At 34.2% G+C, this 24,755-nt stretch overlaps 1 protein-coding gene across 1 annotated transcript in view; it reads right to left on the minus strand.

The window, feature by feature from the left end:
• Positions 1–1,479: 1,479 nt before the first annotated feature.
• The window catches only part of LRRK2 (leucine rich repeat kinase 2), a 139,803-nt gene continuing 116,527 nt past the window's right edge, over positions 1,480–24,755 (minus strand). The window contains 10 exon segments of the mRNA XM_025455630.3: positions 1,480–3,018; positions 3,623–3,694; positions 6,167–6,375; positions 8,176–8,328; positions 10,896–11,080; positions 12,594–12,666; positions 13,926–14,119; positions 15,245–15,439; positions 20,098–20,198; positions 21,428–21,598. Of these exon segments, the coding sequence (XP_025311415.3) occupies positions 2,897–3,018; positions 3,623–3,694; positions 6,167–6,375; positions 8,176–8,328; positions 10,896–11,080; positions 12,594–12,666; positions 13,926–14,119; positions 15,245–15,439; positions 20,098–20,198; positions 21,428–21,598 (1,475 nt within the window). The 3' untranslated portion in view covers positions 1,480–2,896.

Raw genomic sequence — 24,755 nt, forward strand, 5'->3', positions numbered from 1 at the left:
TTTTGTCCCAGAATACTTCCAGCATAGCATTTATCACTCGGGTTTGTATTTTCAGAAATAAATGAGGTTAATAATAACCTCTCAGTGATCTTCAGATTAGTAAATGTGGTGAAGCCCCAGTCATAGTGAGATATATAAAATCTGGTTTCCCAGGCTCTATTGCCATGGGACAATGGAATCTCTGGAGGCTGAACAGATTCTCCCCACCAAGACTTAGATACTAATACCAGCATCCCTCTCCCCACACTTTATCTTAGCCTGAAACTCTCCCAAACAGGGACTTCCCAGTGAGCCTGAAAACCAAGGGAAGGGAGAGGATAGCACAACGGGAGAGCCATGTTCCTGCTCACCACTCACAGTGCATTCAGACTGCAGGCCTGGCTCCCAACTGAAAGTGAAGGTGCTAAGAACACTCCAAATACCTTGAGTAATTGTAAGAACCAATACCTATGTACTTCTAAACAGTCAGATTCTGAATTATTATTAGAAACAATGGCACAAAAAGAAAGAAAGAAAGAAAGAAAGAAAGAAAGAAAGAAAGAAAGAAAGAAAAGAAAGAAAGAGAAAGAAAGAAAGAAAGAAAAAGAAAGAAAGAAAGAAAGAAAGAAAAGAAGAAAGAAAGAAAGAAAAAGAAAGAAAGAAAGAAAGAAAGAAGGAAGGAAGGAAGGAAGGAAGGAAGGAATGAAGGAAGGAAGGAAGGAAGGAAGGAAGGAAGGAAGGAAGAAAACAATGGCACCAAGGCTGGGAAACTGGCCAGACAGAGAATGAGAATTTCAATTTCTCCTGAGTTGGCACAGTTTAAGATTTTACTTATATTGCTGATGAGTGTCCATGAAACATAAAAGTATTGCTAGGTGTTAAGCTATCTATAGTGATAGATTACATAAAGATGCAAAGTCCCAAGGGTTTTAGACATATCTACTTTTGGTATTTTCAATTTAGGAAAATTCTCAAAAAATTTTTTTACTACTTTTTGCTGTGTTTCATAAATTTATATCACAATCTTGATGAAAAATAAGATGAATTTTACTTAAAATAGTTCACACATAATCCATAGTGCTTGCCAAAATTATATTTGAGGGACTCTCTTTTTACATTTAAAATTCCTCTCAAAATATTTTCTATGAAGATAAACTCTTATGCTTTTATAATGATTAGTAGCTTCTTTGGGGGTTTTAACCAGGCAAAACTTAAAATGACTGTCAATTTTTTAATTAATTGCTCTAAAGTCATTCTTTTTTCAACACTCAAAACTGAACAATCCTACTTAATTTTTATGAGAACTTAAAAAATGAAACATATCAGGCCTGTCAGGTTTTATCCTGGGATCCTGGAAACTATGTGTACTATAGAAAACTGGATAAATCCTCAGGAGAAAACTTTAGTTAGCATTTTCTATATACCCATACATGTATTCATATAAAATTTCATATTAAGCAGATTATAGACCTTTATATGAAAAATAAAACTATCACAAAGTTTTAAAATTCTTAAACATGCTTTAAAAATGTTTATTGTTCCATTTAAATATGATTTTCATTTACATATTTCTTCATAATTATCTTTGTAAAAAATTGCAATAAATACAAAGAAAGTGAGAAATATCATAGGAACAAATTCCTTCGTTATTTTTAAAATCATCCTATAATACAACATCAGTCAGTTCTGAGAATATTAAATGGACTAGTTATCCTATCATAGGAAATTGTTTGAAATCATGAATATTGGCCAGGGCCAATTGATTTACTAGAAATGTTTTTCCTTAAAACAGAAATGACACTCAATTTGTTCTGTAGATACTTGGCCCTGATATTCGTACTGTGGCCAGATATTTAAACAATTTAGGTATAACTCAGGAGACTAGGTTAGCAAGTATTTTTACCCATCATAGCCTGAAGCTCCTCTCTTCCTCATCAAACTAAAGTGTTACAAACTTGCATGCATAGTCTTGATGGGAGTTGTGGAATTCTGTAATTCTGGAAATGTTTTTGTTTTTGTTTTTGTTTTTTTCCTGAGTGATGCAGGATTTGCAGAGTCATAAATTTAGGAAGAACATAGGTAGAAGCATCAGAGCAGAGATTAGGAACAAGTAACCAGCTGTCTAGTTTAACACTGAAAATCCAAATTAAACATTAAAAATATCACTTCAAGACTGAACATTGTATCTACACCAATTATACAAATTTCAGGGTATCCACATTCAAAGATAGAACTGTAAAACAGGAAAAGAGAAAGTAACTGTGTCTTTTCTGGATATGAGAAACATATATTTCATTTTCTCATTAGCACTTTTCATGACATTTTCTTTTAGATTGAAGGAAGCTGCAATAGATGCATTGTTTGAATCAGCAATAAAGAGAATGCACATCCCAATGATGGGCTTTATTAGTGATAATTCATTGACTGTTTACAAGCATATATGATAGTTGCATTTAAAAGTAATCTAAGAAGGAATGTATTACACATCAAACAGTCCTAATATGTTTATTCTACTTTGCAAAATACGTAGAAAGTAATCAAACAACATTTTTGTTTAAGTGCAGAATTTTAAATAATGCTTACCTTCCTTTAACAACAAAATTAATCACTTTGTAAATTTTAGTATGAGTCCTGCAATTATGTATTTTTTAGATTTCCTTTCATTACTTAATCCAAAAAATTAATTAGGATGCATAGGAAATAAAATGTTATGTTTTAAATAGTTCTTTAAAACATATTTTCCACTGATAATTATTTTACACATATTTATATTTAAAATAAAATATATAAACATTCCTTCATATACACAAGCTATTTCAAAAAGTGGAAGTACCCTTTACATATGTAAACATTTTTAAAGAAATATTTACAATAGAATAATTTTCCCATCCAAAGATGAAGATCTTCAATATCTCTCTTATTCAACCGATATTCTTCTCATTTTTTCAGCTAATTCTTTTCTCACTTCAATATGTTTTTCTAAATTTTGCACTTCATGTGGAAGATTGATGTCCCAAACAGACAAACAAGATTGTATCTCTACAAAACAAAATAATGAAACCATGTTTCAAAGATTCGGCATAAGACATTTTTATTTTATTTCAATTTTGTTCATTTATATTTGTCTTTTACAAACATATACATAAGTACAGCTAAAAATAACATGCTAAATTACTGTCATTTATATGAAACTCCATCTAGAAAATATTTAAAATATATTTTAAGAAATATATACAGAAACTACTACATTTCAAAAAGAGTATAGACCTTTAATAACCTAATATTTCATTTTCTAAAAGAAATCATTTTATAAAATCCTGTTCAAAATCAGACCTCATATGGATATTGGTAAGTTGTAAGGAAAAAATATCCACATTTAGCTTAACTTTGGGCTAGTTCTCATTTTATAGTGATTGATACTTCCACTTCATTTCAAAAAATAAACAACACTGCTAAATCACTGAAGCTTAGTTTTGAAGATTTATGTTTAAATTATTTACACTATAAAGAAGCTACCAATTAAAACTTCTTGAAGTATTATAGCATATGTTATATTTATTATAAATGTATAAAACATATAACGTGTTATAATCATCAATGTCATTGTACTGTGTTTAGAATACAGTATCTTATTAAACATTACCTTTCTGGGGTTGTGTACCTTCAGTATTTTTCCGGATATACCCCAAAACCAGCATGACATTTTTAAGGCTTCCTTTAAAAAAAAAAAAACATGAGTCTTTTGTTAAAACAACATAATAAGTTGGACTTTAAAAAGTCCATGGGACTTACTTTATAATTCTACTTTTTAGGAGATACTTCAATTACATTGAATAAAAACTCTCCAAGACCAGCAATTATTTAATGTTAGAAAATTTGTGATCTACTCCTTGCTATAATCTCTATTAATTATGTTAATCTGATAAAACAATTTAACCTGTAAGAAATGGGTTTAATATTTATACACAGAAAGTTATAATATTAAATGAGATCATATGCATGAAGGTGCTTTGGCACTAGTCAAATGTGAACCATTTGGATAAAAACTGCATGGATGTATATACTGATAGTCTGTCACAGAACCATACTTTCTTCTCAACTCATTCACTAATTTATTCAACAAACATTTGCCAAAAGTTTTCTTTTTCTTTTTTAATTTTTTTTTTATTTACTTATGATAGTCACACACACACAGAGAGAGAGAGGCAGAGACATAAGCAGGCTCCATGCACTGGGAGCCCGACGAGGGATTTGATCCCAGGTCTCCAGGATCACACCCTGGGCCAAAGGCAGGCGCCAAACCACTGCGCCACCCAGGGATCCCTGCCAAAAGCTTTCTATAGAGGATGCCCTAGATAGGCCCTAGCAATGAAAGGGTCAACAAACACATGCAGACTTACGCACATGCAGTTTATATTCTAGTGAGGAGATTGACATTAATGAAAAAAATCCATGACTAGGATCAATGCTACGCAAGAGAGATGTAATAAGAGCCCCAAATAGGGAAGTTTGACCTCATCAGTGTTGACTTCTCAGAGGTTTTGATACATGAACTACTGTTTCAAAGAATGAGTTAACTTAGTCTATCTTCTTGTCTTACTTAACTACATTACCTTATGTTAAATCAGCAAAGAATGAAACAGCACGTGAAAAACCTTGAGGCAGCATGAAGCATGGTATGTCAGAGGGACTAACAATATTCTAGATCAGAAAGCGCTGGGAGTAATGTGGAAACTGACAGAAGCTGCAAAGGCAGGTGAAGGCTGCTGCACTTGTAGATTATGTTTAAATTTATCTTTATTTTAAAAAATCAATTAAACCCACTGAAATCCCACATAATGTCAGTAATGAAAAACCACTTGGGTCCCGAAGTACATACTAATTAAATTAGAGGTTGGAACAACCTTGGTAGAATAAAACTAGAGAGACAACTCACTAGAGACCTACTGCTCTGCGTGTGTGGATATATATCCTGATAGTGAACCAACCACTCACAGCATCTAATCTAACCTTTGTGCAACTCCAATATCCATTCATAAAGAATGGGTGATTACTCAGCCATCAGAAACGACAAATACCCACCATTTGCTTTGACATGAATGGAACTGGAAGGTATTATGCTGAGTGAAGTAAGTCAGTCGGAGAAGGACAAACATTATATGGTCTCATTCTTTTGGGGAATATAAAAATTAATGAAAGGGAATAGAAGGAAAGGAGAGAAAATGAGTGAAAATATCGGTGAGGGTGACAAAACATGAGAGACTCCTAACTCTGGGAAATGAACAAGGAGTAGTGGAAAGGGAGGTGGGCAGGGGGTTTGGGGTGACTGGGTGATGGGCACTGAGGGGGGCACTTGGTGAGAGGAGCACTGGGTGTTACGCTATATGTTGGCAAATTGAACTCCAATAAAAAAAATGGGTGAGAGTAAGGAGAAACACCTGTCACTCCTTAATATATTCCTGTAAAAGGAATTTACTATTTTTTTCACTTTTCAAACACATTATGACTTACTTGCTAAAGTTACATAAACTCTAGTTTTGCAGAACTTAATTCCCTTATGTTATTTTCATGATCAACTTTGTATATATGCTAATACTATTCTCTAAGCCAAATAAATTAGTTAAGAAGACAATGGAATGTATTTATGTAGGAAATATATTTCACGTGCTCTTATGATTTCTTCCTGTTTAAATAGAAAAGTAAGAGCAAGAAAAGATATAAAAGTTTGCATAAATCATCATTGTGAATACTTGTACATTGTAGAGTTCAGCATATATTGTTACAAGAATATAAATTTGCTTATAGAATGAAAAACCAAATTTAATAAGGGTGGGAAGCTTAAATGGATCAAAATAAATATTTGCTTTAATATCTTTGATTAAATTTTAAATATTCAACATTATCTATTTCCTCTTTTTGCCTTAGGTATAGAGAAAGTAAGACGCAAATTTAGTGCTCAGCTGCAATAATCTGCTTCTCAATGGGACTGAGAGCATGTACTCCCTCCATGTTTGAATGACCTGATTCCAAATGTATCCCATTCCTATTTCATTATGGAACCTGCTAAGATACTTCAAATGACATTAGAAAGAGAGAAATTAAAAATAAAAGAGAGAAAAATTAAAAATAAAAGCATATTTTTATAATTTCAACAATATGAGAAAAGATCTAAAGGAAAGAAACGTACCTAATTGTGCTGTCATCATGACTCTGACAGAATCACAAAAATTGTGAATTATACGTATAATTCGACGAGTCGAGAGATCAAGGAGTAAAATATGGCCTCCTCCAGTTCCTATCCAGAGAGCAGTGTTCTTCTGGAGGCAGAGGGTTTTCACTCTCCCAGAGTAAGAGAGCTTGTGTTTTGACTCTGCATTTACTTTTACCATTTCCTCCCTAAAACCATAAAGTATGCATTAATAATTTTATCGAAAATTATGAGATAAAATAGATGTGTGTCTACATATACACACTATATAGTGTTTTATATTATGAATACATATCAGTATACATTATATATCATTAAAATTCTACAAAACTAGCTTTGCTAAATACAGAATGTTGAAGTAGTTTTTCTACTTGAAACAAATTATCAAAGATAACACAATATCTCTTGACTTCAAGAAATTCTGAAGTAAATAAAATGGATATAATCTTTATAAATAATAAGCCTATGTAATTCAGTTAAAAAAATAAATTTGCCCAATATAAATAGAAAAAGTTATTTTCAAAAGCTTTCCATGAAGTTTAAAAGTTACAAAGAAAATTAAATTTTAGTCATTTATATGTAAAAGATATCAATACCAACCACTAAACTCTTCCCTGAGCCAATGAATAATTCATAAAAAAATGAGGTGTTCAGAAATAAAAGAATCCTAATACTTTTAGAACTTCAGGAAGAAAGGGAGCCTTTACTAGGCAGCACTCTCAGCACTTCAGAATACAAATCTCCTTACCATCCAGAGAAAAACAAAAAGATTCTAGGAGAGTAAACTTTGAAGTCTCATTTTACAGACACAGTGTGTAATCTAAATGTTCTCCAGAGTATAAAAAAATCTACACATTAAAACAAAACAAAAGAAAATTATAAAGTGGCTAGAAATAAGGTTGGCAGTGGTCCTGTTTCCCAGCAGCAGCACACAAAAGATGTGTTTGATTTAAAGTCTGAGATTTGTGTCTGACATGCTGGAGCAGACTAAGAACTGCCTGTCAGCCTGGTGTCTTGACCCTTTATCCTAAGACAGTCAGTGCACTAGTCAGTGTAGTAGGTTATCCCCCATTTAAAAAAATTTTTTTTTTACTTTATCTTTAGAGCAAAGTATCATTGAATCTGTAGGACAATTACAAGTAGTAAACTCTGAGGGGCGCCTGGATACCTCAGCTGTTTAAGCATCCAACTCTTGGTCTCAGCTAAGGTCATGATTTCAGGGTCATGACCTCAGGGTCATGAGATCGAGCTCTGAGTCAGGCTCTGTGATCTGCATGGAGTCTGCTTAGGATTCTCTCCCACTACCCTCCCTTCATTTCCTCTCTCTCTCTCTCTCAAATAAATAACCATATTTTTTTAAAAAGCAGTAATTTTTGATATTGTAACACTACTAGCTAGATGTACAGTCAGCAATGAATCCAGTATGATCACTTTCAATAATGTACTATTTTTTCATTAGAGGATAGTCTTTGTAATACCTTGAAGAAACCATAATTATTATGTTCCCTTTTCCCCCCAACATGACATTTGGTAGATACCAAGGGAAGGTGCTAAAAAGCATTAACAATTTTTTTTTATTTTTTAAACATGTTATTTATTTATTCATGAGAGACACAGAGAGAGAGGCAGAGACATAGGCAGAGGGAGAAGCAGGCTCCCTATAGGGAGCCCAATGCAGGACTTGATCCCACGACCTGAGCCAAAGGCAGACACTTAACCACTAAGCCACCCAGGTACCCAAACAATTTTGTTTCTGAGTTTGTTTTTGTTTGTTTAGTGTTCTAATTAGAGGCAGAAACAAAGTAATATTAGTCATATTTCCTTTCTCTGTGAAATCTGAAGTATAAAGACAGCTCTTCCAAGCATAACATAAAGAACCAATGACATTGTACCTACAGTCAACAATATGTTGTATAACTAAAAATTTGTCGAGAGGGTCAGTCTCACATTATGTTCTTTCCACAATAAAATACAATAAAAATATTTACTTTAAAAAGTGCACACAGTCTATTAGTTCACAGAGTTTTTCAGTTTTCTTATCCCGTACTTCCACAAATGGGCTATTTTTCTTAGCGACGTAGACAGCCGTGTCTACCACCACTGCTATGATGTTGGAATCACTGAATGCTGCATAAGAAAACCTAGAGGGAAAGAAAGAACACCACTGTGCTTCATTTCTTGCAAACAGATTGGCTACCATATGCCCTATCTTCATGGCAAACTCCTAGTCAGCCCTTGAGGCTTAACTTAAATATCAGCATCTCTGGCATTCATCCCTGACCTATCAAAATACACCAGCCTTTTGTTCTCCTGCACTGGTACCAGATGTAATATATAAGCCTATTAAATATAAAATTGTATTTATTAATTACTGTGTCTCTGACACTAGACTGTAAATGTGATTTCTTAAGGACAAGGACCATGTGTTTTCTATACAACTACAATCCAGTAAAGAGTTACCAAGTACCTATTTATCTAGTAAATACATATAGTAGAGAAATGGGTAAGTATCCATCTAAAAAACTGCCTGGTTAACAAAGCAGGTGGATGCACAGAAGGATGGATAGATGAAGAATGAACCAACAGAAGGAATGAACAACCAAGAAAAAAGTAAAAATGGGTAAAGTTGCAATTCGATCAGATAAATGACATGAAAATATCACAGGGTGTAAAAAATCTTTAGTTTGTCTTAGGGCAGGAAGATTTTTTTTCTCCATCTTATTCTTGTCCTGGCAAGGGAGGCAAGAACATGTGTTGCCAAAGAGCCACTACATTTTAGGCAATTCCTTCCTGAGTTCTGCTGTATTTAACAGAAGACAGTTCAAACTAGCCCAAATATTCTATAGACTTTCAGAATTTATAAAATATTTTGGTGTGTTATTCTATTTGATCCTCAATAAAAAATCTTATAAAATATTACAAGTCCCAATGTCTGTAATTACAGAATGTTTAACAAATGCTAAGTAACTTGCTTGAAGCCATATGACTGGCATGTTACAGAAGCAGGACTATACAAAGGTCTTCAGAGGCCTGTGGCTCCAGAGACCGCATCATCTTCCACTACTCATCATGCCTCTGTCAGTGTGTCCAAAAAGGAGGGTAGTGAGGATGAAGCAGCATCGAATTAGCAATGTGGTATCTGCTTAGCCAGGGAGAGTCCAAGGCAACAGGAGACACTTTTTGAGAAGCGAGTAAATATTTCCATGTGTCTATGAAGCTGGGTCCTAACCTCTTTTGGGAGATGAACAGCTTTCGGTGCTTCATGTTTACAGGCATTCTCTCTGATAAAGCACTTATACTCCCAATTTTACATGGAATTTTAGGGGATCAATACCAATGATCTCATAACATGCTGTATGGAATTAAAAAAAAAAAAAGCAAAGAAAACTGTGGGGCCTTCTTTTTAAATATTTTCAGGCTTTTTTAGGTTGGTTAAAAGTGGAGCAGGTTGTCTTTGACAATGGAGATGATTTCAGTTTGGCCAAAGCACAGAGGGCAAGGAGGCTGCAAAATATTAATCTAGAGAGGGAAGCAAGTGCCTGGTAGGCTCGCTTAAGAAATTTGAACATCACTTAAAGGGCAGTGGGATGTGACTGAGGGTTTTCAGTAAGAGACTGACATCAGATTGATTTGCATTTTAGAAAAGACCCTCTGTCTATACTATTGAGAATGGACTGAAGGGAGCCCAATCAGAAGTTGAGAACTGATTAGAAAGAGGCTCTGGTTAACATGGCCATCAACGGTGGGTGACAGACAGCCTGGCCCATGGAAGCATCAGTAGGAAAAGTGAGAAATGCAAGAATTTGAGAGTCAATTAGGAGGAGAGTTAAGTAGCAAAGAGAGTAAAGGACAAAGTAGTCAAGGATTACTCCTGAATTTCAGTCTTAGGTAATTCAATGGATACTGAGAAAGCAGGATATTCTCTGAGATAGGGATTTGTGACTCAAAGCTAATAATAATCATAACTAATGTTTACTAAGAGCTTACCAAGTGCTGGGCATTATGTTAGCTCCTTATATTAATTTTTTGTCTAGTCTTCCAAACATCCCTTTGAGATAGAATATATTACAATTCTCAGGTTAGAGAAGACTGGATATTTAAGTTCTTTCCCAAGTTCACAAAATCAATACATGGCAAAGCCAATATTTGAACTACAATATATGCTATTATCTACCATCCTATGTTGCTTCTCCCTGAGGAATGTAATAAGTAAGAACCAACTGGTTAAAATACAACTCTAAAACTTGAAACAAATTGGAACAAGGTTCATAGTTTATTTTATTTTCACTGGGAAGTGGTATCACTAACTTCACTGTAAAGAGGACTCTATATAATCATCAAATCTAGAGATGACTTTATTCCTGCAGCATATGCTTTTTACAATCAACACTTAATGGAAGCTATCCAAGACACATATGTAAAACCAACAGGTGAAGTAAAATACTGAGTATATTGCCTTTCAAATTTATGTTTAATTATATAAAGAGATAATGAAACTTAAAAATTTAGATTGGTAAATACTACTAAGATTATTGTGGCTTTTATATTTTATCTCAAATATGATTGGGCTGGGTGATGTCTTTAATAGAAAAGCAAATTATGCATTTTAAAAGATTTTTGCTTGGATTGCAATAGTATTATTGATATGATTATAAAGAATAAACATGAATAAAGCAGTAAATTAATTATATAGATAGAAATAACTTACAGCTGATTTGTCTTTGTCTCAATGAGTTTCTGAATGGTGAAATCATCAGAAAATGAGAAAAGTTTTGTACCACATCCTCCCCACATAATGTTTTTTTCAGTTGAATTCATGGATTCACTCAAACACATCAGTGGAGTACTGACATTTCCTATATTTAGTATCTTCAAAGGAGCGGCTCCTTTACACTTTGCCAAGAAGAGAAATACATTCAATAAGCTGAGTATCTGCAGAATGAAATGCTGTAAAATTTGCTGTGCTTTCTAAAAGCTACTTTTCCATCATAAATGGCTAGAGGACTTAAAATAAAAATTCAAGATACATTTTTCAAAGGATTTATGAAAACATGATTCAATTCAAGTGGTATGCAAAACATTATCCTTATAACCAATCTCTTTATCTCTCCATGTAAAAAATGTTCAGGAAATAACCAAGGGATTATACTCCACTTGTCTGTCTCTCATTAGACAATAAGCTCTTTGATAACAAGGAGTATAAATGGGTAGGGTGTTGGATAAACAGATGGAACCACAGATGAGTGGATGGAGGGAAGAATAAATCTTTTATTGACAAATAAGAATCTGAGGAACAGACAGTTAAATGACTTCTTCCAGACTAAAGAAAAAGTTGGTGGCAAACCAGATTTAAAACTTAAGTTTTGTTTTTTCCACACTATATTTATATAAATGAATTATCACTTCATTTACATAAAAATAGAATTACTTTCATTCCTAACATCATAAATCAGATCTCATTCATCATCTTATCCTTAGTTCGTTCATATAAAATGTACAGCCAGTCAACAAGTATTTATAGAGGATCTACTGTATGCAACATTTGATGAAAATAAACTCGCCATCAGGGAAATACAAATCAAAACCACAGTGAGATACCACCTCACACCAGTGAGAATGGGGAAAATTAACAAGGCAGGAAACAACAAATGTTGGAGAGGATGCGGAGAAAAGGGAACCCTCTTACACTGTTGGTGGGAATGTGAACTGGTGCAGCCACTCTGGAAAACTGTGTGGAGGTTCCTCAAACAGTTAAAAATAGACCTGCCCTACGACCCAGCAATTGCACTGTTGGGGATTTACCCCAAAGATACAAATGCAATGAAACGCCGGGACACCTGCACCCCGATGTTTATAGCAGCAATGGCCACGATAGCCAAACTGTGGAAGGAGCCTCGGTGTCCAACGAAAGATGAATGGATAAAGAAGATGTGGTTTATGTATACAATGGAATATTACTCAGCTATTAGAAATGACAAATACCCACCATTTGCTTCAACGTGGATGGAACTGGAGGGTATTATGCTGAGTGAAGTAAGCCAGTCGGAGAAGGACAAACATTATATGTTCTCATTCATTTGGGGAATATAAATAATAGTGAAAGGGAATATAAGGGAAGGGAGAAGAAATGTGTGGGAAATATCAGAAAGGGAGACAGAACGTAAAGACTGCTAACTCTGGGAAACGAACTAGGGGTGGTAGAAGGGGAGGAGGGCGGGGGGTGGGAGTGAATGGGTGACGGGCACTGGGGGTTATTCTGTATGTTAGTAAATTGAACACCAATAAAAAATAAATTAAAAAAAAGATGAAAAGCAGGATTTATGATCATTGAGAAGAGGGGCAGGGATAAGCATACATAATACAAAGAACTTAAAAATCTTTGATGTAGAATGGATTCAACATTTACCTTAACAGTTTTATCTTCAAAAATTGCTAAATTGCCATCAGCAGTCCCCACCAGAAGAAAATTTCTTTGCTTGCTAAAAAAAAAAAAAAAAAAAAAGTCAAAAATGTTAAAATTGTCAAAAAGAATGCTGATATTGACCAAGATGACCCTAACATTCCCTTCTAGGTTGACTAACCTTTAGACTAGCTTCTTCATGATTTAGACACGGCCCCTGACCTCCCTTTCTTATAGCATTTACTTTGGAAAACTTAACATTTGTAAATTCTTCTGCGCATTTGAGTTGTAACTCCTCCTGACCTCTTGTCAGTTTTACCGCCCAGGTGTGTCTTTCTCAAGGAACTAGGAGCCTTCCTTTTCAAATGTTAGCATCAAGAAAGGCAGGGCCCTATCTCCCAGTCTCTGTGGGAAGGTTGGAGCCTAACTTCAATAAGCAGCAATTAGCAAACACAGATGACCTATCACACTGACCCTCCCACAAAGTCCTCCAGTACTTTTCCAGTAGCTCACCCTCGTGTTCAAAACTCTCCCACCTTTCATTTCAGCAGAGTTGAGTTCAACTTGTGTCTTTTATCGCAACAATCTTAAATAAAGCCTTCCTTGACTATTTAATGACAAAATTTTTCTCTGACACTATCCAAATAACGTCAACTCCCAAACTGCCAGTGAACTTCCTATTTTAGCTGCACGAAACTTGAGTTTCATATTTTTCTAATATTTATTATTAAATATTTCTAATATTTATTTTCCAGTATTGACTTCAACCAGAGAAATACATGGAGTATAATCTCAATGGCTCCTGGAAATCATCCTGCCTCAAGTATTACAGCAACCAACCTGTTACTCACACCTGCCATTTAGATAAAATCCTTTGGAAGGAGACCCCCACAACTAATAATGGTGTGTCATTTTCACCTATTAATAATTTATGAATTCACTTATTGGATATTTTCTCAATTTGGTAGTTAACTGATCTGTTTTAAACTGGCATGTAACAGGCTGTTCATATTCAGAAAAAGGATAAAGAAAAGGTCGTCCCTGAGGAGGCCCTACAAAGAAAAGTAAGCTAAAGGGCTGGTAAAGAAAGGGACTAGAGCTGAGGTAATACCCTCAGTAGGGCTGGCAGACCTGAAGAAAGGATTGATCTGTTAAATAACTGCCTCGGCTTAACCTAGAATATTTTTGTGGCCTTCCCACAATACCCTTAATATATGCAAAGAAATAGAAGTATGTTAAAAAATGAGCATTTTTCCTGAAGCAGTAACAGTTTTCCACACAATTCAGTCATCTAAAAGGTATATAATTTTCTCCCAAAGGTCAAATTCACTAGGGCACCTTTGCTTGGGAAAGGGATTGCAATACAAGCAAGTCACAGAATCAGTCATCTTTTCAAGGGTATGTCTCTTTGCCCCGTCTTCGGTATTGATGACCAGGAGCATGCCAGACTGTGTCCCACACACAATCCAGCTTTCCTTTTCAACAGGAAGATGCACCAAAGCCAGGCACAGTATTCTACTATCAGTAACTTCCTGAAAGAAAAAAAAAAAAAAAAGAAGACAAAGAAGAAGAAAGAAGGAAAGAAAACAAATGCTGAAGAACTTATTTGATTCTAGCTTAAGTGACTAGAAATTGAACAGAATGGAAATATGGTGATCCATACATGAAGTTCGTTTTATTCTATTGCTCTTAATTTTAAAAACAATGTCAATTTTTATTGAACGTTCAACAATAAATGAGTTAACTGGCAGACAATTTTGCCTACCAAAAGTGAATCGAAAACTAGAATTAAAATCGAAATTTACTTTTGAGTATCATTATTTCTCATTCCATCAAAATAATAAGAGGGGACTGTTCAACTTAAATAATGATTAGGCATACATTTATTTCAAGGCAATAGTCAAAATATTAAATTTTTAAGTCTAGAAATTTATCTTGTATTTGCTAATATAATTTATCAATCCATCTCGTAAAGCCCTACCAGTCAGGTATACCCACCCCACCCCTTCCCCCACTCCCCCTCTCCTCCCCCCTTTCCCCCTCCCCTCCCCCCTTTCCCCCTCCCCTCCCCACATTCCCCTACCTCACCCCACTGCTCCAAGCATGGGCTGCTAACAGCTCAGAGCTGCACCCTCCCCACAGACCGCCCTCCGCTGGTGGGGTCTGCTTGGCCTGAATGGCTCAGAGGTTACGCCATAGCCACCCTCTGGCAGACTGCTACGTGTAATCCAAAGACTGGCTCCCTTGAGAGATCAATCTGTGCTGCTACTCACATCTCAGATTTCCTCATGGCCAGAGACTGAGGGTAGATTTCCTCAGAAACTACATTTTTGTGAACTTTCTTCCCCTGTTCTTTTTGTCTTCCTTCACTTCCTTAAAAGCTACTCTCTCCTTAAATCACTTGTATAAGTAATTCTGTCTAAGACTCTGTTTCTAGAGATCCTGATGGAAGACATACATATACTATGATTTTAAAACAAAACACAGACTATTTAATTTCATATAAATGCTCTTGTTCTACCAGAAAACTAAATAATACTATGTTGCTTTCACTTAATTTCTTCCAAAGTAACTTTTTAAACTAATAACATGCTTTAAAATAATTAGCAAAATAAATTTTTCAAAGTAGCTGTAATTTAAAGGGTGCTTGGAGTTACCTCAGAAGTGTGCTTTTCTGTACTTAAGTCAAGAAATGAGAGCTGTCCTTTGTTCGGGTGCCCACAGCCCAGCCAGATGCTTGCATTCTTGCTGTTATGATTTGTAGCAACCATGCATTCAACACTAAAGTTTTTAGGTATTGATATATGTCTCATCAGACAGATTAACTCAGCTGAATTCAAAATGTCAAAGACCTGAGAAAGTTTTTAAAATAACAAAACAGTACACATCAAGTTAATATATGTCCTCTTGAAAGATCATATTATGGTACAAAATGTAGAACTACCTCTTATAGCTGTATCAAGAAAAACCTAAATCTCTTAAACTGCTATCTAATCCAAGCAACAAGATTAATAATCCAAACTACAGATAAAATTACATTAAAATTAATACTTATTTTTAGACTAAGCATGAGATACACTATTTGTCTTTAGGGTATGTTTTGTAACTTGAAAAGAAAGAAAATCTCAAAAGTGCCAATTGAGCAGGAATTTAGCAGAGTCAGGAGTTATTCTTCACTCAATTTTACACTGCAGAGCCACATTATGTTACAGATAAACACAGGCCACCAATGGAATAGACCTTCTGCCAATTGAGGGGAAAAGAAATTTTGATCTTTGGTAATGAAATTCACAAATCACTTCTAGATACTGTTTTCATGTTTCTCTTTGAAACTAAAGAACTAGAGAGACAGGGGAGGTGGGGTGGGGACCACCATAAGGAAACAGAACCAGGACTGAGGAAACTGGAATTAAAGCCATGACGCAGCCACTTGCCTTCCACCCACAAGACTCAGAAAGCTCCTTATTCTCTATGCCTCATCTGACAAAGGTGATAAGTTTACCTATCTTGCCTAATATATACTGTATTTAAAGGTTAAGTAGGTATGTCAAAGTCAAATACTGTTCTATGCTAAAAAAAAAAATCAAGGTAGTGATGTCATCTATAAAACACAGGTGAAGTATCAGTGAAAATAAAAGGAGGAAAGAGTAAGACAATAATTCAGCTATGGAAAATTACACTGTGAAATTGTTTTTAAAAATACAGGAAGTCTGTGTGATTAACACCAGTGGTAACCAAAACACAAAAACAAGTGGACATACAAAGAGCCAACCAGTACATGAAAATGTGCTCAACATCATTCATTATCAGTGAAATACAAAGCAAAACCACCGAAAGATACCACCTCACACCTGCCAGAATGGCTAAAATAAAAAAGATAAGAAATAAGAAGTGCTGACAAGTATGTGGAGAAAAAGGAACATCTGTGCACTGTCGGTGGGAATATAAATTGCTGCAACCACTATGGAAAACAGTATGCAGATTCCTAAAAAAAAAAAAATTTAAAAATAGAACTATCATGGAACTTCTACTTCTGGGTACATATCTAAAGGAAATGAGATCATTATATTTAAAAAATATCTACATCCTCATGTTCATTGCAGCCTTATTCACAATAGCCAAGATCCAGAAACAATGTAAGTATCCATCAATGGATGAATGAATAAAGAAAATATTATATATATATGTAAATGTATATATGTATGTCTATATATACACAATATAATATTATTCAGCCATAAATAAGAAGGAAATCCTGCCATTTGTAACAGTATAGATGGACCTTTAGGGCATACTGCAAAGTGAAATATGTCAGACAGAGAAAGACAAATGCTGTATGTTAGAGTTTTATATACTGTATATAAAGTATAATATTGTATATGAAGTTTTACTTATATGTGGAATCTGAAAAACAATAAAATAAAATAAAATAAAATAAAATAAAACAAAACCAACCAAGCTTCTAGATACAGAAAACAGACTGGTGGTTGCCAGAGGCAGAGCATGGGAGTGGGTAAAATGGGGCAAGGGGGTCAAAAAGTACAAAATTCCAGTTATAAGACAGGAATGTAACATAGCATGGTGACTAAAGTTAGCAAATGGTATATTTGAAAGCTGCTAAGAGAGTAGATCTTAAAAATTCTTATCACAAGAAAAAAAATTGTAACTTGTGAGGTAATGGATGTTAACTAAACATACTGTGGTAATAATTTCATAATATTTACATGCATTAAATCATCATGTTGTACATCTAAAAACCAATACAATGTTTATGTCAATTATGTCTCAGTAAAGCTAGGGGAAGGGGGAGGTCAAGGAAAGTAGCCAAGATAATAACATAATGTTTGTTAAAGTCAGTGTATGTACTCAGCTATTTTTGAGTAGAAATTTTAAAATTAAACAAATTTTTTTCAATGAGTTATGCCAAATCAAGAGTCCACAACATAGAGATCTGATCTATTAAAATCTGTTTCAGTGCAAAACATAGTAAGCAATGTATTTCTTAAAATTATTTATTTATTTATTTATTTATTCATGAGAGACATAGAGAGAGAGTCAGAGATATAGAGGGAGAAGCAAGCTCTTCCAGGAGAGCCTGATGTGAGACTCGATCCTGGGTCTCCGGGACCACACCCTGAGCTGAAGGCAGACACTCAACCACCGAGCCACCCAGGTATCCCAAGCAATCTATTTCTGATTATTATCAGTGGAAAAGATGGAACCGTTAGTTGGGCAAGCCACTCATCTAAAAGCAAGTTAAAATGCTAGGAAAATTATTTTTTAATCTCTTAAAAAAATTAAAGATCTGACAACATCTTAAGAACTTACTAGGCCAAAATATTAGTAAAAGAATCCAGTGAAAGAGAGGTCAACAGAACCTTAAAGCCAGATATTTCCTTTAAGGCATTTGTCTACTGAAGGCAAAACTGATGTGTGGTTTTCTTGTTGGCCAGTAAGAAAGAAGTTTAAATCTAGAGCCTGCCCAAAGTGGAGTTCAATAAAGGCCTGTTCCAATAAAGCTGGGACTCCAAAGGGCATATTCAGAGTAAATGGGAACTAGAAATAAAGCCACTCCATGCTTCCACTTTCACTGGCACAAGGAAAGATGGTGTTTATAGACAAAGGGGGAGGAGGGAAAAGAACCCCGAGAAATTGTTATCCCCAGTCTTGTTCTCAAGATTTGTAGACTAGATTCCTATCGCCTGGGCAGTTAAACAAACAAACAAACAAACAACAACAACAACAACGACAACACCTCAAGCCAGGAATTGGGTTTAAAGCAATTTGCAAAAAGAAAGTTGAGGGAAAAAATGCAAAAGATCTGTATGCAAAAATATAAAACTATATTGAAAGACATTTAAGAAGACATAAATAGGAAGGTAACCCATATCCAAGAAGAGAAAGACTTAATATCACAAAGATAGAATCCTCCCCAAATTGTCTGCAGATTCATCCCAAGTCCAATCCAAATCACAGTAGGGTTTTTCATAAAAGTTGACAAAGCAATTTTAAAATGTATATGGAAAAACTAAACCCAAGAATACCTAACACATTTCTAGAGGAGAAAAATAAGTAAGGAAAGGAGACTTATACACTGACAGGAATTAAGACTGGACAGTTTTAGAGGAAGAACAGACAAGCTGACCAATGTAAGAGAAGACGTGTGTAGATGTGTGTGTATCTCACAAATTACAGAGTGAAAATGGGGGAGGTGGGGAAGATCAGTAGAAAAATTAGGAAAAAGCTATTTAATAGATAGAGCTGGAAAATTTAGTTATTCATATAGAAAAAAGGAAGTTGGATTCAGATAAAAATAGCAATTCCTAAAGGGTTAAGAACTTAAATGTCAAAACCAAAACTTAACCATTTGGAAAAACCATAGGTAAATATTCTTGGGATTCTAGGAGAGATAAGGACTTCTTAAAACAGGACCCCAAAAAAAGTAATAACCATAAAAAGGGTTGTTAAAGTTATCTGTATTAAAATTACGATATTCTGTTCATCAAAAGGCACTGGCAGGAAATAAAAGGGCAAACTACAAATTGGGAAAATAAATTCACAATATATATAACCAACAGAGGATTGGTATCTCTTTTTTCTTTTCCTTGGTTCATTTGTAAGCAAATAATCCAATAGGAAAATGGGCAAAGTAATGAACAGGCATTTTCTAGAGGAGTAAACATATATATAACCAATGAACATATAAAGAGGGGGTCATCCTTATTAGTAATTAGTAAAATGTAAATCAATACACAAGACAACATATTTGGAAAAATTAAGAACTCAGTACTAAATCTGGGGAGAATATTATAGAGAAATGGCCACCCTAAGATACAGATGATGAAAGTGTTGTGCTAGTACAACTTCTTCAGAAAACATAACCTATGATTCTGCAATTCAACTCCTAGGTATATATCACAAAGCAGTTCTCATACATTCTGCACTAAGAGACAGGTACAACCATGTTCATAATAGCAAAAAACTGGAAGCAATACCAATACCCATAGATATGATCATAGATATATATACTCTTGCTCAAACAGTGGAATGGAATAGCAGTGAAAATAACCAACAGTGATGTTTAGCAATCTCCATAAAGCTTACAAAATAAGGCTGTGAGAACAATTGAAAATATTTCAGAACACAGCATGAAAAATTCTATTTTAAATTAAAGAAAAATATAAGAAAACTAAACTAGGTAGCAAACATAAAGGAAAGAAAAGGATTGTCTCAAAAGTCAGCAAAACAGCTATTTATAGGGAAAGGAGAGTGTTAAATCAGGAAGAAGCATACGAGGGCTTCCAGGGTGTTGGCAATGCTCTTTATTTTGTGCCTTGGGTGGGGCAAATATCAAAGTTTTGCTTTATGATTGTTTGTCAGATGTGTGTGTTTATTTATGTATTTGAATATATGTGTGTGTGTGTGTGTGTGTGTGAGAAGATTACATATGTGTGTATACATGGTTGGATGCTCTGTATAAAATATTGATAAATTTTGACTCTAAGAGTACCTGGGCAGAAGTAGGCCTTTCTTGAGGATTTTCTTTCAAACACTTTTTAATTAACTTCTCAACCATGGGCCAGGGGGCACAGCCATATTCTTTAACTGGATCTGAAACATCCAAAAACATATCATGCTAGAACATCAGACAACTCAGAACAATTATTTCATTTCCTTTCAATGTATATAAGAAGTCCAGACCATGCAAAGGAAAACGCTGATCTCCATAATCCTATATTTATTATGGATCTACTTATCTCACAAACTTAGAAATAGTTTTGTTAACTTTATCTCTACTCTAGAGACATCAAAAAGACTTCTTGATTTTTATTATATAAAAAAGATACAAAGACTGATTGAATAAAAAAATAGATTTTTCATTCCACACCTGCATTTCACATATACTTTGAAGATACTTTTGTTCATATAATAATTAGACTTCTATGGAAGTACTTTTTATTTTAATATTTAAAGTCAGCAAGTATTTGATCATGTCCCCAGTGTCAGTTTGTGCACATTTCTTTTTTTACAAGAGGAATGCCATTCTTCTAACTGGTATAAACTACAGACCTGGGAACTATCACTGGACAGGTAACTTGTGAAATCAGGGCAATGACCCAGATTGTGTGAAAAGTTTATGCAAATAATAAATTTCCTTTTGCTGGGAATCTTTAAATGTCCCCCCAAAGGAGGTAGTTAAATCTATTTTTGCTGTACTGACACATAGCATACAGTCAAAAATATTTCTTAAGTGAAAGTGAAAGTAGAAAACATGAAAAAAATATAAAAGAGTACTTTGTAGAGGGCACTGAAGTTAACAGTCAAGGAATGAACAACAATGTTCTAGAATTTCTTAAAAGCATGAAACAACCATTCAAAATGAAATCTCATCTCATTAAACAATCATTTACTAATTCTTATTAATATTTACGACTAAAAATTCTTATTATAAATAATTCAAGCTTCCATCCCTGCATATAAATTATCTCTCTCTAAGAAAATGAAAATATTCCAGGCTAATGAGCACATACATAGTTACTCATTACAAGAACAGAAGTTGCTAAGCATGGAGCTCTAACAGCAATTTTCTGAATATTCTTCTACATATAATACCAAATATATCAATGTTAATTTGGGAGTTTTTTTAAAAAAGTCTAAAACTGTTATCTTTCTCACATGATTTTTATTAATGTGTCACAGGATTTAAGAATCTTCATGCACCAAACAAAAAATCATGAGTTGTGAGATGAATTAAGTATACAACTACAATTAAATAACTTGGATATAAAGCTGCTGCTAGCAAAAATAATCATCTTTACTGTAGATAAAATAAGACTTACCAGGTAATTTTCCTTGTATTGCCAGTTCATCAAACTCATTTGGAAATTTCAAACCCTCTGCTATTCTACCTCCAGTTGTCAAAATGTCATAGAGTAGTAAACCAAATGAATAAACATCAGCCTGTTGGTTATAAATAACGTTTCCTCTAGCAACTTCAGGTGCACGAAATCCTGAAAATAAGCAGATATATTAATAAATACACCCAACTCCAGGGCTCATACACCCCAGGAGGTATCTTAGGGATCTATGCTGATGAAGAGTCCAGAAGATGAGTTCTAAATCAGGCCATGTCGTCTCTATAAAGAGATACATAGATTCAAGCCAATTAACAGCCCTGTGCTGACATTTCACCACAAAATTGCTCTTGAAAAATAATGATAAACATTCAATAATAATTATTAAGTAATATTGCAAAATTAAAGAAATTAAGCTTAATGGGGGGGGGGAAGCCCTACATCAGTTTTTTTTTCATTCCTAAAAATAACTATTCCCAGAGAAGTATGTCAAACAAAGGGAGGTCAAGAGGGCAAGATTTCTAGACTTCACTCCAAATCACTTAAACTTGACTGAAGTCCAACGCCTTCATTATTTCCAGAAATTGTGACTCTACTCCTTGTACCCAATGGAAAAATGAAAATAAAACCATAACTAAAACGAATAAAAGCTCTCTCTCTGGGGATCCCTGGGTGGTGCAGCGGTTTAGCGCCTGCCTTTGGCCCAGGGCACGATCCTGGAGACCCGGGATCGAATCCCACATCGGGCTCCCGGTGCATGGAGCCTGCTTCTCCCTCTGCCTATGTCTCTGCTTCTCTCTCTCTCTCTCTCTCTCTGTGACTATCATAAATAAATTTAAAAAAATCCAAAAGCTCTCTCTCTCTCTCAGGTGTTGGTTCATGACTGAAATTCTTTCAAAAGGAAATAAAACATTTCATCTCATAATAGAGATAAATCACTTTTAAATTCCTCAGACCAAAGAGTGATTTCAACATGATTCACAAGAGTCAAAATATCAACAATCTAATGAAATCCAACTATCAAAGGAAATTGGTTAAATAATGTGTGCTATGCATTAACTTAAAATCATTTTTAAGATGACATGGTATAATGTAAGTGAAAAGAAAATGTTGGATATAATTCCACAAGGACAGACGGTTATCAAACATGTAAAAAAAAAATCAAGTGAGTTCACTTCCTTAGCTATGATAATGGTGTTGTGATTATGTAAACAAACATCCTTATTCTAAAGAATAGAATGTCAGTATGTCTAGGCATGGCAGCTTGATGTCTGTAATTTAATTTCAAAGTTTCAAATTCATATTCAACAAAAGCGAAAGAAAGGATAGTGTGGCAAACAGTTAATGTATATGAAGGGCATATGGGTGTATATAGTGCTATTTGTTCAACTTTTTGGTGGACTTAAACATTTTCAAAATAAAAAATTTACAAAGAATTACATCTGAATATAATAATGATTACTTCTATGTGCTAAAAGTGTGGGTAGTTTTTTATTATTATTTTAATTTTTTTTTCTTAAAATTTTTTCCATAATGAACATATATGATTGTTATTATAGTTTAAATATATAGCCAGGGAAATAAACAAAGTATGAATTCATAGCCTTCCAGAAGTCAGTGATGAATTTGGAAAGAGTTCTGTTTGACAAAGTTTAAGATGAGACTCAGCAGTCCTTCACCAGGCTGGAAGGACGTGAAGAATCAGAAAGATGGAATGTCAAATTTGAGGAACATAGTCCCTATTGTACTAATTGTTAACATTCTCCTGTTAACATGTCACATTTGTTCATACTCTCTCTTTCTACACACACACACCATTTTCCCACACCTGTCTATATATATGCCTGTCTATATAGAGACACATATAATAGCTATTTTCTTAGAAAAAGAACATTTTCCTACATAGCCATAATATCATAATCACATCCAAAACTAAAGAATTGTGTAAGTAGGACAGTTCTTAAATAGGTCCCTAATCAACTGTATTTGTGACATAATGTAAACATATAACATCTCCTAACTCATACTAATAAAGCATTTTATAGACACTTTCTTAAGTATTTCATTTGCTATGCACAAAAATCACCTGTGGTGGGCAGAGGAGGACTCTCCATTGTACAAATTACATAATCTGTATAAAAATGTGTTTTCCTAAGGCCACAAAGATAGTGAACAGTATAGTCAAAAGTACTTCCAAATAATGAGCTACTCACACATTAGCTAGTTCAACAACAATATTTATGGCTACCTTTCTGGAACTTAAAAGGGATTTTTGGAAGCTAATATCAATCTCATTCAATTATTTATTATTCACCTAACACATTTTTGGGGTAACTATCGTAACAAGGTACTATTCAAAGACTATTAAAGCACTCAGTATTTTGTTCTGTTGGTAAATTTACTGTTAGAAACAGTAGGATTTGTAATCACAGGATCACAGAGCAGAAAAACTCAATGGTCACTTAACCTAAATTTTCGTCCAAGGCACATATCCTTCTAGGTATCAATCCATAGATGTTAGAGCTATGCAGGTTAGAAATTTTTCCCTCTTAGTGTCAGAGGACACTAAGATAATTATAAGGATATGGAAAGAAATGTTTACCTCAAAATGGAAATGATTTTAACCTTCTTATCTGCTCCCTTTCAAAATAAATATCTTCATTGACACAATCCCCAGCAGGAGAATACAATCCTTATTTATATATCTAGGAAGTATCTCAACTACAACATAAGGCACTTCTAAGTACTTCTTGAACTTATCCAATGAATTTCTAATGATTTTCTAATTTCTTGTTTGCACTAACAATTTCTTCAGAAGTTATCTATGAAGCAGTAGATGCCTTTAGGAAAATAAACTCCCCCAAACAGTAAACATTGAATGATGATCTGACTGTAATCCATCAAATGGGCTGGTCTGCATCAAATATGTTGTCACAGATTGCAATAAAATGATACTTAATCAACAAAGTATATAGAATAACATGAGACATTTATCCCTAATCCATATCTTTAAATATAAAATGCATAAAATATTGGTGTTAAGTTGTTTCTCTGAAAAGGTATAATATCCACTTGAAAATCATGAATTTCAAAAATGCTGAGTAAACAAAAGTTTATATCAGATTGTCCTATAAAATAACATAATTAAAATCTTTGGTATTCTACCAAAATCTACACAACACTGAAACTAGATGGAGAACTTGGACAGAAATATGCAGGAAAGATATGATAAAGGTGACATTCAAAGCATCAGGGAAAAGACAGACTTTTATTTTATTTTTTTTTAATTTTTATTTATTTATATATAGTCACA

This window comes from Canis lupus, chromosome 27 (genome assembly GCF_003254725.2).
Source record: "Canis lupus dingo isolate Sandy chromosome 27, ASM325472v2, whole genome shotgun sequence".
Taxonomy (NCBI): Eukaryota; Metazoa; Chordata; class Mammalia; order Carnivora; family Canidae; genus Canis; species Canis lupus.